At 45.2% G+C, this 14,565-nt stretch overlaps 1 protein-coding gene across 1 annotated transcript in view; it reads right to left on the bottom strand.

The window, feature by feature from the left end:
* The window catches only part of LOC141129379 (beta-1,4-galactosyltransferase 3-like), a gene marked incomplete in the record, with an annotated part of 78,409 nt that overhangs the window by 37,037 nt on the left and 26,807 nt on the right, over nt 1-14,565 (bottom strand). Inside the window, 1 exon segment of the mRNA XM_073617387.1 lies at nt 7,044-7,279. Coding sequence (XP_073473488.1) covers nt 7,044-7,279 — 236 coding nt within the window.

Below are 14,565 nucleotides of genomic sequence, written 5' to 3' on the forward strand. Positions count from 1 at the left end.
TGTTACTTAACCACTTGACCGCCTGAAGATTTACCATCCCCCCCTTCACGACCAGGCCATTTTTTTGCAATACGGCACTGCGTTACTTTAACTGACAATTGCACGCGACGTTGTACTCATAAAATCTGAATTTTTTCCCCCACAAAATAGAGCTTTCTTTTGGTGCCATTTGATCACCCCTGTGTTTTTTTTTTTTTTTTTTTGCACTATAAAAAAAAAATTAAAAAAAATACTTTCTGCTATAAAACACATCCAAAAAAATAAAAATAAAAAAAAGTAAAAAAAAAATTACATTTCTTCATCAATTTAGGTCAATATGTATTCTGCTACATGTTCTTGGAAAAATCCCAATAAGAGTATATTGATTTGTTTGCACAAAAGTTATAGCGTCTACTAACCATGGTGTGTGTATAATTATATATATATATATATATATATATATATATATATATATATATATATATATATATATATATATATATATATATAAAATACACACACCATGGTTAGTAGACGCTATGCAGCTCATGCAGCATTAAGTAAAAACCATGGGCGTTACAAACCCCGTAACACACTTCCTGTCCTAGGGTAACAAAGCTCACCTCACCGCACTGGTGGTCATCACCTTAGGACAGGACTACAACAGCTCCCCCTCTCCTTTTCAACATAACAGAGGGGATGGATTCTGTAGTCCTGCTGAGAACAATGCAACTTTAGCAGTAAGTAAAGGAAGTTCTCCAGATTTCTGGCAGGATCAACAAGCATTTCCCGCACTTCTCGAACAGATAGAACAAAAACACTCTCGATAGCATATGCAACCTCTTGCCGCCCATATACCGCATATGTACGATGGCAAAGAGGGTGGATTATTAACGTCCACAGGCCGCTACGTATGCGTGCCTACTGGGTGCTCCCAGCACAGTGAACGAGCTGTCAACAACCGCGCTCGCTCCGCTCCAATGATCAGGATTCGGCCGGATCATGTGACCACTGTGAAAGCCAATCACAGTGATAACATGACCTGCTAAACCTTTCCATCCCACTGGGCATACAGACCCTATTAAAGAGTCGCCAGCGCTGGGGGTGAAGGGGTTACCAGATCAAAAAAGGACCAAGTAAGAGAAGTTCATCGTCATGGTTTATATAAACGTACTATGCTGTGCTATCTCCTAATATTAGTTCCAACAATAATTTGAAAGTGCCAACTTTACAAGCCCGTGTTTATGTGTACTGTGTTTGGTGCTTTCACCAAGACCCCTTTTTCATACTGGGGCCGCCCGTGCATTAGCGGTAAAGCGCCGCTCATTATTGTAAAGTTGGCACATTAAAATGATTGTTGGAACTAATATTATGAGATCGCGCAGCATAGTAATTTTTTATTTATATTGTTTTCACACGGCTTTATGAGACGTGATCAGTGCTAGCAGCTGTCGTTGATTACTACTTGTTAATTATATTTAGTTTTTTTATATACCGTATTTATCGGCCTATAACATGCACCCCAATTTAAGAGGGAAGTTTCAGGAAAAAAAAAAAAATTTTTTTTAAATAAACTACTAGTAAAATAATGGTCAGTGACCATCAATGCAGCCCGATTAGTGCCCATCTGCAGCCTCAATGCAGCCTAATCTGCAGCCTCATCTGCGCCCATCTGCAGCCTCATCTGCAGCCTCATCTGCGCCCATCTGCAGCCTCATCTGCAGCCTCATCTGCAGCCTCATCTGCGCCCATCTGCAGCCGCAATGCGGCCTAATCTGCGCCCATCTGCAGCCGCAATGCGGCCTGATGTGCGCCCATCTGCAGCCGCAATGCGGCCTGATGTGCGCCCATCTGCAGCCGCAATGCGGCCTGATGTGCGCCCATCTGCAGCCGCAATGCGGCCTGATGTGCGCCCATCTGCCGCCTGATGTGCGCCCATCTGCCGCCTGATGTGCGCCCATCTGCCGCCTGATGTGCGCCCATCTGCCGCCTGATGTGCGCCCATCTGCCGCCTGATGTGCGCCCATCTGCCGCCTGATGTGCGCCCATCTGCCGCCTGATGTGCGCCCATCTGCCGCCTGATGTGCGCCCATCTGCCGCCTGATGTGCGCCCATCTGCCGCCTGATGTGCGCCCATCTGCCGCCTGATGTGCGCCCATCTGCCGCCTGATGTGCGCCCATCTGCCGCCTGATGTGCGCCCATCTGCCGCCTGATGTGCGCCCATCTGCCGCCTGATGTGCGCCCATCTGCCGCCTGATGTGCGCCCATCTGCCGCCTGATGTGCGCCCATCTGCCGCCTCAATGCAGCCTAATCTGTGCCCATCTGCAGCCTGATCTGCGCCCATCTGCAGCCTCAATGCAGCCTGATCTGCGCCCATCTCCCCCATCAATGCAGCTCACCATCTCTCCTCGCAGGAAAATCGCTGAGCCGGCATCTCTTTACTCGGCTCTCAGTTGGCAGTCACAAATACAGTCCCGCCTCCGCCATCGGCATTGGACCAGCTCCTGTGATAGACAGAACACTGGTCCAAAGCCAGTGGCGGAGGCAGGACTGTGTGTGTGACGTGCGAGCCGAGTTAGAGCCGAGTGGAGAGGAGATGATGGCTCAGTGAATTCCGGCAGCACTCGTCCCCCCTTCCGAGGTACGTTGTTGGCAAATAACACGCACCCGCTACTTTCCCAATATTTTCAGGGGAAAAAAGTACGTGTTATACGCCGATAAATACGGTATATATTTTGTCACTTTCAAAACAGGAAACTCGCAAGGTCCTTATAGTATAGTTTATATAAAAAAGTGCCGATCACGTGCAAATATGCCGCCTCTCGGCGGGTGGGCCTTTGGCACTGAGTGGCTGCATATTCCTGTGCAATATTGCAAATACATCTGCGCTGAGAGCGCGCTCCCTGCACAATTACCGGCAGCTAACGGAAAGTTACTTGCGATCGGGATCTTTCCGATCATGTGACCAACGTGATAGCCAATCACGGCGGTCACGTGATCGTAAACCCCATCCCACCTCCTAAACCCCTTAACCACCTCCCTTGAAACAACGTACCTGTACGTCGCTTTGAGGAAGTGGTTGGTACCGGGGGGGGAGTCTGCAGCAGGCACCATTTTTTTTAGAGCTTTTTTAGAGTGGTCGGCTTTCTGATGATAACCACCGATGCGGCTCAGCCGTTATCACAAGGAGCGGGAGAGGACGTCTTCCCCCACTCAGCCCGGCTCTCCCGTCCTATCGGGAGACCCCAACGACCAGCCGGCACATCCGCTGGCTGGCCAGAGTCCCAAACCAAGCCGGAATCAGCTTTGATCGGGTCTCCAATGTAGTAACCCGGAAGCGACGTCACAATGTCACTTTTGGTTTACTCGGCTGCCAATGGCACCGATTGATTTAAAAAAATACCCTAGTATTCCAAAACCCTGATTTTGGCGTTTTGAATACTTTTAAGTGCAAAGGAGAGATCTGGGGTCTTTTAGACCCCAGATCTCTCCATAAAGAGTACCTGTCATCGCCTATTACTGTCACAAGGGATGTTTACATCCTTGTGACAGCAATACAAGTGATCAGATTTTTTTTTTGTTAAAAAAAAAACAAACAAAAAAAAAAACCACACATTTAAAGCGCCCCCGTCCTTAAGAAATCGCATACGTAAGTCGCGCCAGCAGATGTAACAGGTGTTCGAATCACACATGTGAGGTATCGCCGCGATCATAGCGAAAGCAATAATTCTAGCACTAGACCTCCTCTGTAAATCTAAACTGGTAACCATTAAAAAAAATTTAAAGCGTCACCTATGGAGATTTTTAGGTACCGTAGTTTGTCGCCATTCCACGAGTGTGCGTAATTTTAAACCATAACACGTTAGGCATACAATTACTCGGTGTAACATCTTTCACAACATACAAAAAAATTGGCCTAACTTTACTGTTTTTTTTTAATTCAGTGAAGTGTATTTTTTCCCAAAAAAATTGCGTTTGAAGGACCGCTGCATAGATACCATGTGGCATTAAATATTGCAATGATCGCCATTTTATTCTCCAGAGTCTTTGCTAAAAAAAAATAATAATAATATAATATAAAATTATATTATAATAATATTATATAAAAAGAATTAATACCTTGTAGGATGTAATAAATCAGAAATCAAAATGGATTTCTGATTATTACATCCTACAAGGTATGAATTCCTTTTTCGACACTGTTTATGACGGTTTGATTCCAAACCACACAAAATTTATATTCAAATTTGATGACATTTTTAGATAGTGTTCTTTGATGGTCTGATTGATTCCAGATAAATTGTTTGTTCACTTTAATTGGTTAAGTAATTAATTGTTAGTGACTATATATATTACCATATGTATAATCATTCGATAGTCATGATTTTCTCAGGAAGGGCGCAAACTATATAATAGCCCGAAACCATTTTATATCATGTATGCCTGATGTTATGATGTCTTTTTGATGGACTTTTTCTAATAAACACAGTTTGTGCATCAATCCCACTTGAATTTGTATATACACATATATACATACATACATACACAGTTGTGCTCATAAGTTTACATACCCTGGTGATTTTGGCCTGATAACATGCACACAAAGTGGTTAGAATGGCTATTAAAAAGGTAACCATCATCACCTGTGATCTGTTTGCTTGTAATTAGTGTGTGTAAAAAAATAGACATACAGGGGGGAGAGAGACCTCATGAAAAGGAAGTCACGGGCGGACCAAGCAGCTTAAGGGAATTTTATTGCACAATCAGTAATTATCCTTGATAAAACCGACGTGATTGGGTGAAACGTGTCCATAGCGACACCATGGCAGTGACGTTTTCACATCACGGATGACGCACCGCGTCATGTCAGCGCAAGCACACTACACACCATGATCAGTGGGAGCCATCTTCATGGAAGGAATCAGGACGGCTCAACAGTGCCACCGCGCTACTAGTGGACCTGCATTGTGATGCTCCCTGGACTTCCGCATGGCAATCAAGTACCCTGGAAGACTAGATCTGGGCAGTGTGAGACTCTCCTATAGACGGATCCTCACGGAGACACCAGGGACACTTGTCAGCTATCAGAGACTCCTGCCTAAATGGTCGGGTGAGCGGACCATTTTTCCTTTGACTGTCTATGGACCTACGTTCCTACCTAACCGGCACTTTTTGTACCTTATATTAAGACGCATTTTTGGTGTACATGGTGTCTGCTTGGTGTATGAAGTGGCCCAGCTGTTTTTACACAGACAACGTTGTCTTATTTTAACAATAAGTCTAGGTGTTGGTGGTGGGTACCTAGTGTTTGTGTTCCTGTAATTACTAATTGTGCAATAAAATTCCCTTAATAAGCTGCTTGGTCTGCCCATGACTTCCTTCTCAGGGGGTCTCACTCCCCCTGTATTTCTATTTTTGTCATAGCTCTAAGGCTCGGAGACCACGCTACAACTTGTGAGTCTAATATATATATATATATATATATATATATATATTATATATATATATATATATATATATATATATATATCATACATATATATATATATATATATACATACACACACATACATAGATACACATTGACTATATATATATATATGTGTATCTATGTATATGTATGTGTGTGTATGTATATATATGTGTGTGTCCACTGCACTGACGTTTCTGGATTCATGGGGAAAGCAAATGAATTGTCAAAGGATCTGCGGCAAAAGGTAGTTGAACTGTATAAAACAGTAAAAGGGATATAAAAAGATATCCAAGGAATTGAGAATGCCAATCAGCAGTGTTCAAAGTCTAATCAAGAAGTGGAAAATGAGGGGTTCTGTTGAAACCAAACCACGGTCAGGTAGACCAACTAAAACGTCAGCCACAACTGCCAGGAAAATTGTTCGGGATGCAAAGAACAACCCACAAATAACTTCAGGTGAAATACAGGACTCTCTGAAAACATGTGGTGTGGCTGTTTCAAGATGCAAAATAAGGAGGCACTTAAAGAAAGATGGGCTGCATGGTCGAGTGGCCAGAAGAAAGCCATTACTACACAAATGCCACAAAGTATCCCGCTTACAATAAGTCAAACAGCACAGAGACAAGCCTCAAACCTTCTGGCACAAAGTCATTTGGAGTGATGAGAACAAAATTTTAGCTTTTTGGCCACAACCACAAACGCTACATTTGGAGAAGAGTCAACAAGACCTGTGATGAAAGGTACACCATTCCTACTGTGAAACATGGAGGTGGATCGCTGATGTTTTGGGGATGTGAGAGCTACAAAGGCACAGGAAATTTGGTCAAAATTGATGGCAAGGTAAATGCAGTATGTTATCAAAAAATACTGGAGGAACATTTGCATTCATCAGCCAGGAAGCTGCGCATGGGACGTACTTGGATATTCCAACGTGACAATGATCCAAAACACAAGGCCAAGTCCACCTGTCATTGGCTACAGCAGAATAAAGTGAATGTTCTGGAGTGGCCATCTCAGTCTCCTGACCTCAATATTATCATTGAGCCACTCTGGGGAGATCTCAAAATGTGCCGTTCATACAAGACAGCCCAAGAATTTACAGGAACTGGAGGATATTTGCCAAGAAGAATGGGCAGCTTTACCATCTGAGAAGATAAAGAGCCTCATCCACAAATACCACAAAAGACTTCAAGCTGTCATTGATGTTAAAGGGGGCAATACATGGTATTAAGAACTGGGGTATGTAAACTTTTGATCAGGGTCATTTGGGTAGTTTTTGTTGCCATTACGATTTAAAAAAAAGTAAACACAGTTGATTGATAATAAATGGCTTCAGTCAAACACCAACCATGAGTGAAAGAAAAGTTTTTGTATTATCATTTGTATTCTCTGGAAAATGGCCAAGAAATCATAAATTCTGCCAGGGTATGTAAACTTATGAGCACAACTAATAGATAGAGACTTGGTCCAGAAGTGGTTAAAGAGTCGGGAGGTGCTGGCTCTCAGGGGTTAACCAATGGGCCGGCCTGGTGTACAGGGATGTGTACTCCCGGATGGGGATCAAAATGAACCTAAAAAGGTGCCCTTACCTGATGGACCACAAATATGGCGTAGTGCAGTTGCTGGCGCTGTAGGAAGGGGTGCAGGTAGTAGAGCAGCGTCTGCAGGTGGGATTCCCGATTCCGATGCGGAATGATCACCGCCGTCCTGTATCGCCCGTAGCAGTGTTTAGGGCTGAAATAACCGCCAGGCTTCACGTAGCGGTTTTTAAGCTGAATCTTCTTCAGGCTCGGAATTCTGCCGAACGTTATAGTTAACGGACCAACTGAAAATGAAGAAAGGTAAGATACATGAGAAATCCAACACGATATATGAAAATTAGCAGAAATACACAAATAGAAGCGGTTTGATCTGCCTAAGGACTTTAATGTCTGTCCATCCAGATCCTGAGATTAATGCAGCTCTGTCACACCATTCACTCCTTTTCAGGCAGGGAAGGAGACCTGATTTTCTCCTCTGTAGTTCAGTATGACTAACAGGTCTTCTTTGCACCCCCAGCCTGTGACCGGGCAGCAAAGGAGCAGCAGTAAACTGCTGAGCTCATCTCTCAGTCATGCTACTCTCTTCTCCCACCAGCATGCTTCTTATGAACACTTGAACACTGCAGTACAAATGAATGGCTCATTGTGTTGCTTCTCCCTCTAAGTCCGAGCTCTGCTTTACAGGGATGGCAAGAGGCAGATACCAAGTCACATTCAGGTACTTACCTTGTTTGCATGAGTACGGAGCTGGTCATCTCTAGGACTAAGCCTCGTGGGCGAAATGCGTCGGTGAAATGACTTGGATGGAGCTAGGCTGAGGTTGCTCTACTATGAGTGACGGCTTTGAGTCTGTTGGAGCTGCCGACATTACATCCAAAATGGAGGCGCTCAGTCTCAGAGCTTTTGGAGGTCTACGCCAGGTGTCTTCAAACCTTCCAAAATAAAGGGTCAGTTTACTGTCCTTCAGACTTTAGGGGAGCCGGACTGTGGTCAGTGGGGAAATACCCCAGAGTCAGCGCAAGTAAACAATGTCTCTGGTGGTCAATGGGAGGTATTAAATTACAAAGCGCATGTAGTCAGTAGGAGAAAGAATAGTGCTCCATGGTTGGTGTCAGTGGGAGGAATAGTGCCCCATATCATTGGCGTCAGTGAGAGGAACAATGCCCCATATCATTGGTGTCAGTGGGAGGAATAGTGCCCCACCATTGGTGCCAGTGGGCGGAATAGTGTCCCATCATTCAATGTAATGACAGTAATAGCTCCCTATTCTTGGTGTTAGTGGGATGAACAGATCACAATTCTTGATGAGGAATATCTCACCACTGTTGGTGTCAGTGGAAGCAATGGTGCCTTATCGATGTCAGTTAAGGGGAAAGTATCCATAGGGGCCACATCCGGCTCTCGGGTCACAGTTTAAACACCCCCATGTGTAGATCAGTGGTCTTCACAGATAAATAACATGCATAAAATACATTAAAATGCACATACTGTATATTCTTATGGGAAGATTTGTATTGCAGTGCATGGTCTGGGGACAGGTTGTCCAATGCTGGATGCAGCAGGAAATGCTCGGGGTGTCACTATGAGAAAAGTAACACGTAGTCCCCGGAACCTTTCACACCATCGAACCACAATGTTGTCTCTGCGCTACGTCTCACCTTTGTATGAATAAAGAGAAACCCTGCTAGAGATCGGAATACAAATGACTGCACAATATGCCCTTCACCTGCCCTTGTGTACTCCTATCTCTGCCTATTTCAGATCCAACAGTCATACACAATGGCAGCACAATGGCAGTGTTTACTTATTAACCAATATTAGCGTTGAATAAGATGAAAAATACATACACAGAATTTTATTTGCCAAATGATTTGTAGTTCTGTCCACCCAGTCCCAAGATTTACACAGCCCTGCCAGGCAGCGGTGCCATGTTGGTGAGCGGATTTTTCTCTGCTGCAGTTAAAGCTGAACTCCAGGACAACACAATTTTTGCCCAATTTGCACTCTAAAATCAGTGGTGTCCAAACTGCGGCACGGGGGCCAGATGTGGCCCTTTGCTTGATTTTATCTGGCCCCTGGGGCATTATTCCCCCCACCGACGCCAGTCAGGGGACACTATTCCTCCCACCGACGCCAGTCAGGGGACACTATTCCTCCCACCGACGCCAGTCAGGGGACACTATTCCTCCCACCGACGCCAGTCAGGGGACACTATTCCTCCCACCGACGCCAGTCAGGGGACACTATTCCTCCCACCGACGCCAGTCAGGGGACACTATTCCTCCCACCGACGCCAGTCAGGGGACACTATTCCTCCCACCGACGCCAGTCAGGGGACACTATTCCTCCCACCGACGCCAGTCAGGGGACACTATTCCTCCCACCGACGCCAGTCAGGGGACACTATTCCTCCCACCGACGCCAGTCATGGGACACTATTCCTTCCACCGACGCCAGTCATGGGACACTATTCCTCCCACTGACGCCAGTCATGGGACACTATTACTCCAACCGACACCAGTCATGGGACACTATGACCCCTGATCTAAATGAACACTAATTAAGTGTGTGCAACGTGCAGCCGCTGCTCTTTTCTAATACCAGGGTTTTCTTTCAGCAGGAACACAGTTTTGGCACCTCCAGCACTGCATAGATGTAATGGCAAGGGGTGCTGGAGGGTCTATTGTGGCTGGGGGGGATCTATTGTTTTTTGGGGAACCTCCTGTTGTTGAGTAGGTCGATTGCTGCTGGTGGGGGATCTATTGTTGCTAGGGAGGGCAATTGTTGCTGGGAGAGATCTACTGTTAAGGGAGGGGTCTATTAATGCTGGCTGGTGGGAGATCTAATTTTGCTGTCGGGGGGGGGGGGGTTATTGTTGCTGGGTGCAGGGAATCCAATTCACTGCCTTTCTTATCATTAACACATTCCATACAAATTATTTAGCACCACAATTTGATACTTGGTTCCGTATTCTCTAACAGGGCAGTACTGGGAGGGGGGTAGGGGCAGTACTGGGAGGTGGGTAGGGGCAGTACTGGGAGGTGGGTAGGGGCAGTACTGGGAGGTGGGTAGGGGCAGTACTGGGAGGTGGGTAGGGGCAGTACTGGGAGGGGGGTAGGGGCAGTACTGGGAGGGGGGGGGGGTAGGGGGGAGGAGACAAAGGGTGACTCAGAGAGGGGGGGGGATAGTACCTGCACCTATTCTCTGAGAGAAAAAAGGCCCTGTGTAATACGCCTACTTTCTTTAGCCCTGTACAGTGCACTTTGCGCGGAACGTCCAGCACTGAAACTTAGAGTTTTGGCTGGAATACACAGATTACAGTGGATCACTCTCTCTGCAGCTCATCCATACCAAAAAGTCTTTCATTTGATTCAAAGTGATTGGAGGAGGTGCAGCTGAATGTCAAACTTGCCCTCTGAAGTGAATCCGAAAACGCTTGGCACACAGCTGCTATTGTGGTATTTCAATATAAAATCCCCCCTTGCTTTCTTTTTTTTTTTTTAACCTAACAGACATTAAGGATTTGGCAATATCGCCCCCTGAATGCCTGCAAACCCCTTGCAGTGCTGGGAGGGGGGGCTGCTGTTAGATGTCCTCAGTCTGATGACCAGCATCAGTCAACCAACTAACTCTGAGCCATGGTTGTCCCCGGACCCACCCCCAACCTATGACTGGACAGTGGACGAAGAAGCAGCACAATGATGATCTTATCTCTGTCACTCTGTTCTCTTCTCCTTTTGGCTCCCTGTGCTACTTCTCTTTCTCATACTTCAGCCATGCTGTACAATAAGTTAAAAAAGACTGCTGGAGCACTGAGGGGAAAGGAGTGGGGGGGGGGTTACTGTAAGTTTTTTTCTCTTAAGTTGGCAAGTATAACAAGATAAAAAAAAAGAATAACACATTAAAAATATAAAGCAACACAACCAGCTTTTGCCAAAATATTCCACTTCAACTTAGATTTTTTTTTTCTGCTACATGTCCTCAGTCTGATGGAAAGCATCATTCAACCCACTACCTCTGAGCTCATAGTTGTCCCGGACGCACCCCCAAACCTATGACTGGACAGTGAAAAGAAAAGCAGCACAATGATGATCTGATCTCCGTCACAGCCTGTTCTCGTCCTTTTGGCGTCTTGTCAGCACATGAACTCCTTGGCTCCCTGTGCTGCTTCTTCTCACAACTCCCAGCCCTGCTGTACAAAGAGCTCAAGAGACTGATTCCAGATCAAATCCAGGTACTGATTGCATTAAAAAAAAAATTGAATAATGTATTAAGGATTACGGAGGCGCATTAAATTTGTATCTTCGATCTTTTCAGCACATGAACTCATTGGCTCCCTGTGCTGCTTCTTTTCACACTCATGCAATGATGTACAACAAGTTCAAGAGACTGCTGGAGCACTGGGGGGGGGCACTACAAGAGGTTTTTCCCCCCTTTAGTTTTTGCTGAAGTTGGCAAATATAACAAGATAAAAAAGGAATAGCCCATTAAAAATATAAAACAACAAAACCAGCTTTTGCCAAAATATTCCACTTCAACTTAAATTTTTTTTTTCTGCTACATGTCCCTCAGTCTGATGGCCAGCATCATTCAACCCACTACCTCTGAGCCATAGTTGTCCCGACGCACCCCCAACCTATGACTAGACAGTGGAAAAGAAAAGCAGCACAATGATGATCTGATCTCAGTCACTCTGTTCCTCCTCCTTTTGGCTCCTTGTCAGAACTCTTTGGCCTCCCTGTGCTTTACTGAAATTTTTTTTTCTCTGAAGTTGGCAAGTATAACAAAATCAAAAAAAGAATAACTCATTAAAAATAAAAAGCAACCCAACCAGCTTTTGCCAAAATATTCCACTTCAACCAAGAGACTTTTTTTTTTTTTTGCTGCTAGATGTCCTCAGTCTGATGGCCAGCATCATTCAACCCACTACCTCTGAGCCATAGTTGTCCTGGACGCACCCCCAAACCTATGACTGGACAGTGAAAAGAAAGCAGCACAATGATGATCTTAGCTCTATCACTCCGTTCTCTTCTCCTCCTGGCTCCTTGGGCTCCCTGTGCTGCTTCTTCCTCTCACACTCCAGCCCTGCTGTACAAGTTCAAGAGGCAGATTCCAGGTCAAATTATTTATTGAAGAAAAAAAACATTTAATGATGTATTAAATGGATTACAGAGCTGCATTAAATTGGTATCTTTGTTTGATATCTGCCTGGAGTTCAGTTTAAAAAAAAAAATTGCATATATAAAATTAGTTTCTTTGGGTTTATTGCAAATTAAATTATGATGAACGGTGGCAGGCAACTGGAGATCTCTTCCAGAGATGATCATTAAATTATGAGCTCAAGCGCCAGGCACTAAACAGACAGCCGTAGAATCAGGACAGAAGTTCTAAAGGTTCAAAAGTAAAGCCTTAAATATATAAATTTGGGGAATAGAAGAGTTAACTACGGCACAAAAAAGACAATGCTCTACAGAGCAGCAGGCTCCGTCAAATCCGGAATTGTTCTATCGGATTTAAATGAATGTATTCATTGCGGACTCTGAAATGGAATATCACCCTCCTCCTCGTCCTGATTGCTCTTTTCTCCTCCATAACAATCAAGGTAATTAGCTGTGGGAATGGCTGAGGTCCAAAGATTATTTAGCTCCGGTTCTCCATCAGAAGACGCCCTATTTCCGGTGGTTTGAGATCCGCCTAAACAAACATGGGCTCAGCTCTCCGCTTCACAGTGAATACAACGAGCCGCCGGCCAACGGGAACTTCTCATACATTACAAAAAGCGCAATTAAATCGGATGCCATTGCCGACCCGAGGACCAAGTGGACGAATTCTTCCCATGGTCATTGCGGCGTGCTTCCTGCTGCCTGGTCGGCATGGACTGAATGTGAATCGCTTGACTGCAACATACGTAAAATGCGTTGGGATGACATTTTGACCTGTGTGTCGCAGTGCAGCCCAACGCATGGTAGCGAGTCGCCTTACACTGCATTACAAAAAAAAAGTCATGTGGAATTTTAGGCATGTTGGGGTGCTTTGGCTGCGCATTCATTTTAAATGGAAAAAAAAAGGAAGTGGGAATGTGCAGAGCAAATGTCAAAACGTGAAACTGACATGTGAAAATAATATTAAGAGTACATTACAGTGCAACCTCGGATTACGAGCATAATCCGTTCCAAGAGAATGCTCGTAATCCAAAGTACTCGCATATCAAAGCGAGTTTTCCCATTGAAGTCAATGGAAGTAAAAATAATTAATTCCGCATTGACTTCAATGGGATGCAATACCGCATGCGGCCAGAGGCGGGGGCGGGGCGCCGGAGAGCCTCGGAAACGGGCCGAGGACACTTCGGCTGACCTCGGCAAACCTAGGAAAGACTTCCTACCCGAGATTTGCCGAGGTCAGCCATGCTGTCCTCGGGCCTTTCCGTGCATTTCTGAACGACGCCGATCGTGACATTCGCTCTGCTCGGCTCCGGCGCCCCCCCCCCCACCTAAAGGTACTGCACACCGCTTTGGCCTAAATTGTGCTCATTTTGCGAGACAACACTCGCAAACCGAGTTTCGATTTCTAAAAATACAGTGCCCGTATTGCGAAGCGTTCGTTAACTGCGTTACTCGCAATCCGAGGTTCCACTGTATAACATATGCTCAATAAAAACACTGTCCCTGAATAAAAATAAGGGACCAAGGGACTGGTGCTTCTGGCGGTGGATCTTCTATATAATACACATTATCCTTTGATGTACATCTATCATTCCAGTGATTGTCATTCATTCCATTGGACTATATATTTGGATCACCTTAGGGACTCTCCTTGGTCCCTTATTTTTATTCACGGACACTGTTTTATTGAACACATGTTATAATGTACTCTTAATTTTATTTTCACATGTCAGTTTCACGTTTTGACATTGGTTATTTTTTAGCGCTGCACATTCCCACTTCCTTTTTTGCTTATTTTTATACACTGCTGTGCTGGTTGCTTTTGTGTATATATATACACACACATACACACATTTGTACCATTCATTTTAAATGGGCTGCTTCAATGCAATGCACGTTAACGCGCAACATGTTTTACCGCACTGCATTTGGAAAGGGGGTGGTAAAAAGATGCGCTTGAGCCACATTTTTACTGCCCCTCAACTAAAATCAGCAGCTGTGGGGTAGACTAATGCCATGGCCACGATGCTGCGCAGCAGTAATTTAAACCCACTGTTGCATTCGGTGAGCAATACTGCTGCTGAATGCAACTGCCACGCAACCATGTGCAGGGCACACAGATGCCATGACAACACGTTTCAGAGGCATGGCCCTCCTTCCTCAGGTCAAGTCATGACCTGAGGAAGGAGGCCATGCCCCCGATACGCGCTGTCATGGCAACTGTTGCGACGTCCTCACTCTTCCCCCCTGTATACTGTGGGTTCGTGTGTCCTCAAAGAGCAGCACCGGCTGGACCGGCACTGATGAGGAGGCATTGAATTGGCAGCACTGGTGGGCACTGATTGGCAGCACTGGTGGGCACTGTTGGGACTACAGCGAGAATCAGTGCCCCAATTATCAGTGTAGAT

This window comes from Aquarana catesbeiana, linkage group LG02, assembly GCF_042186555.1.
Source record: "Aquarana catesbeiana isolate 2022-GZ linkage group LG02, ASM4218655v1, whole genome shotgun sequence".
Taxonomy (NCBI): Eukaryota; Metazoa; Chordata; class Amphibia; order Anura; family Ranidae; genus Aquarana; species Aquarana catesbeiana.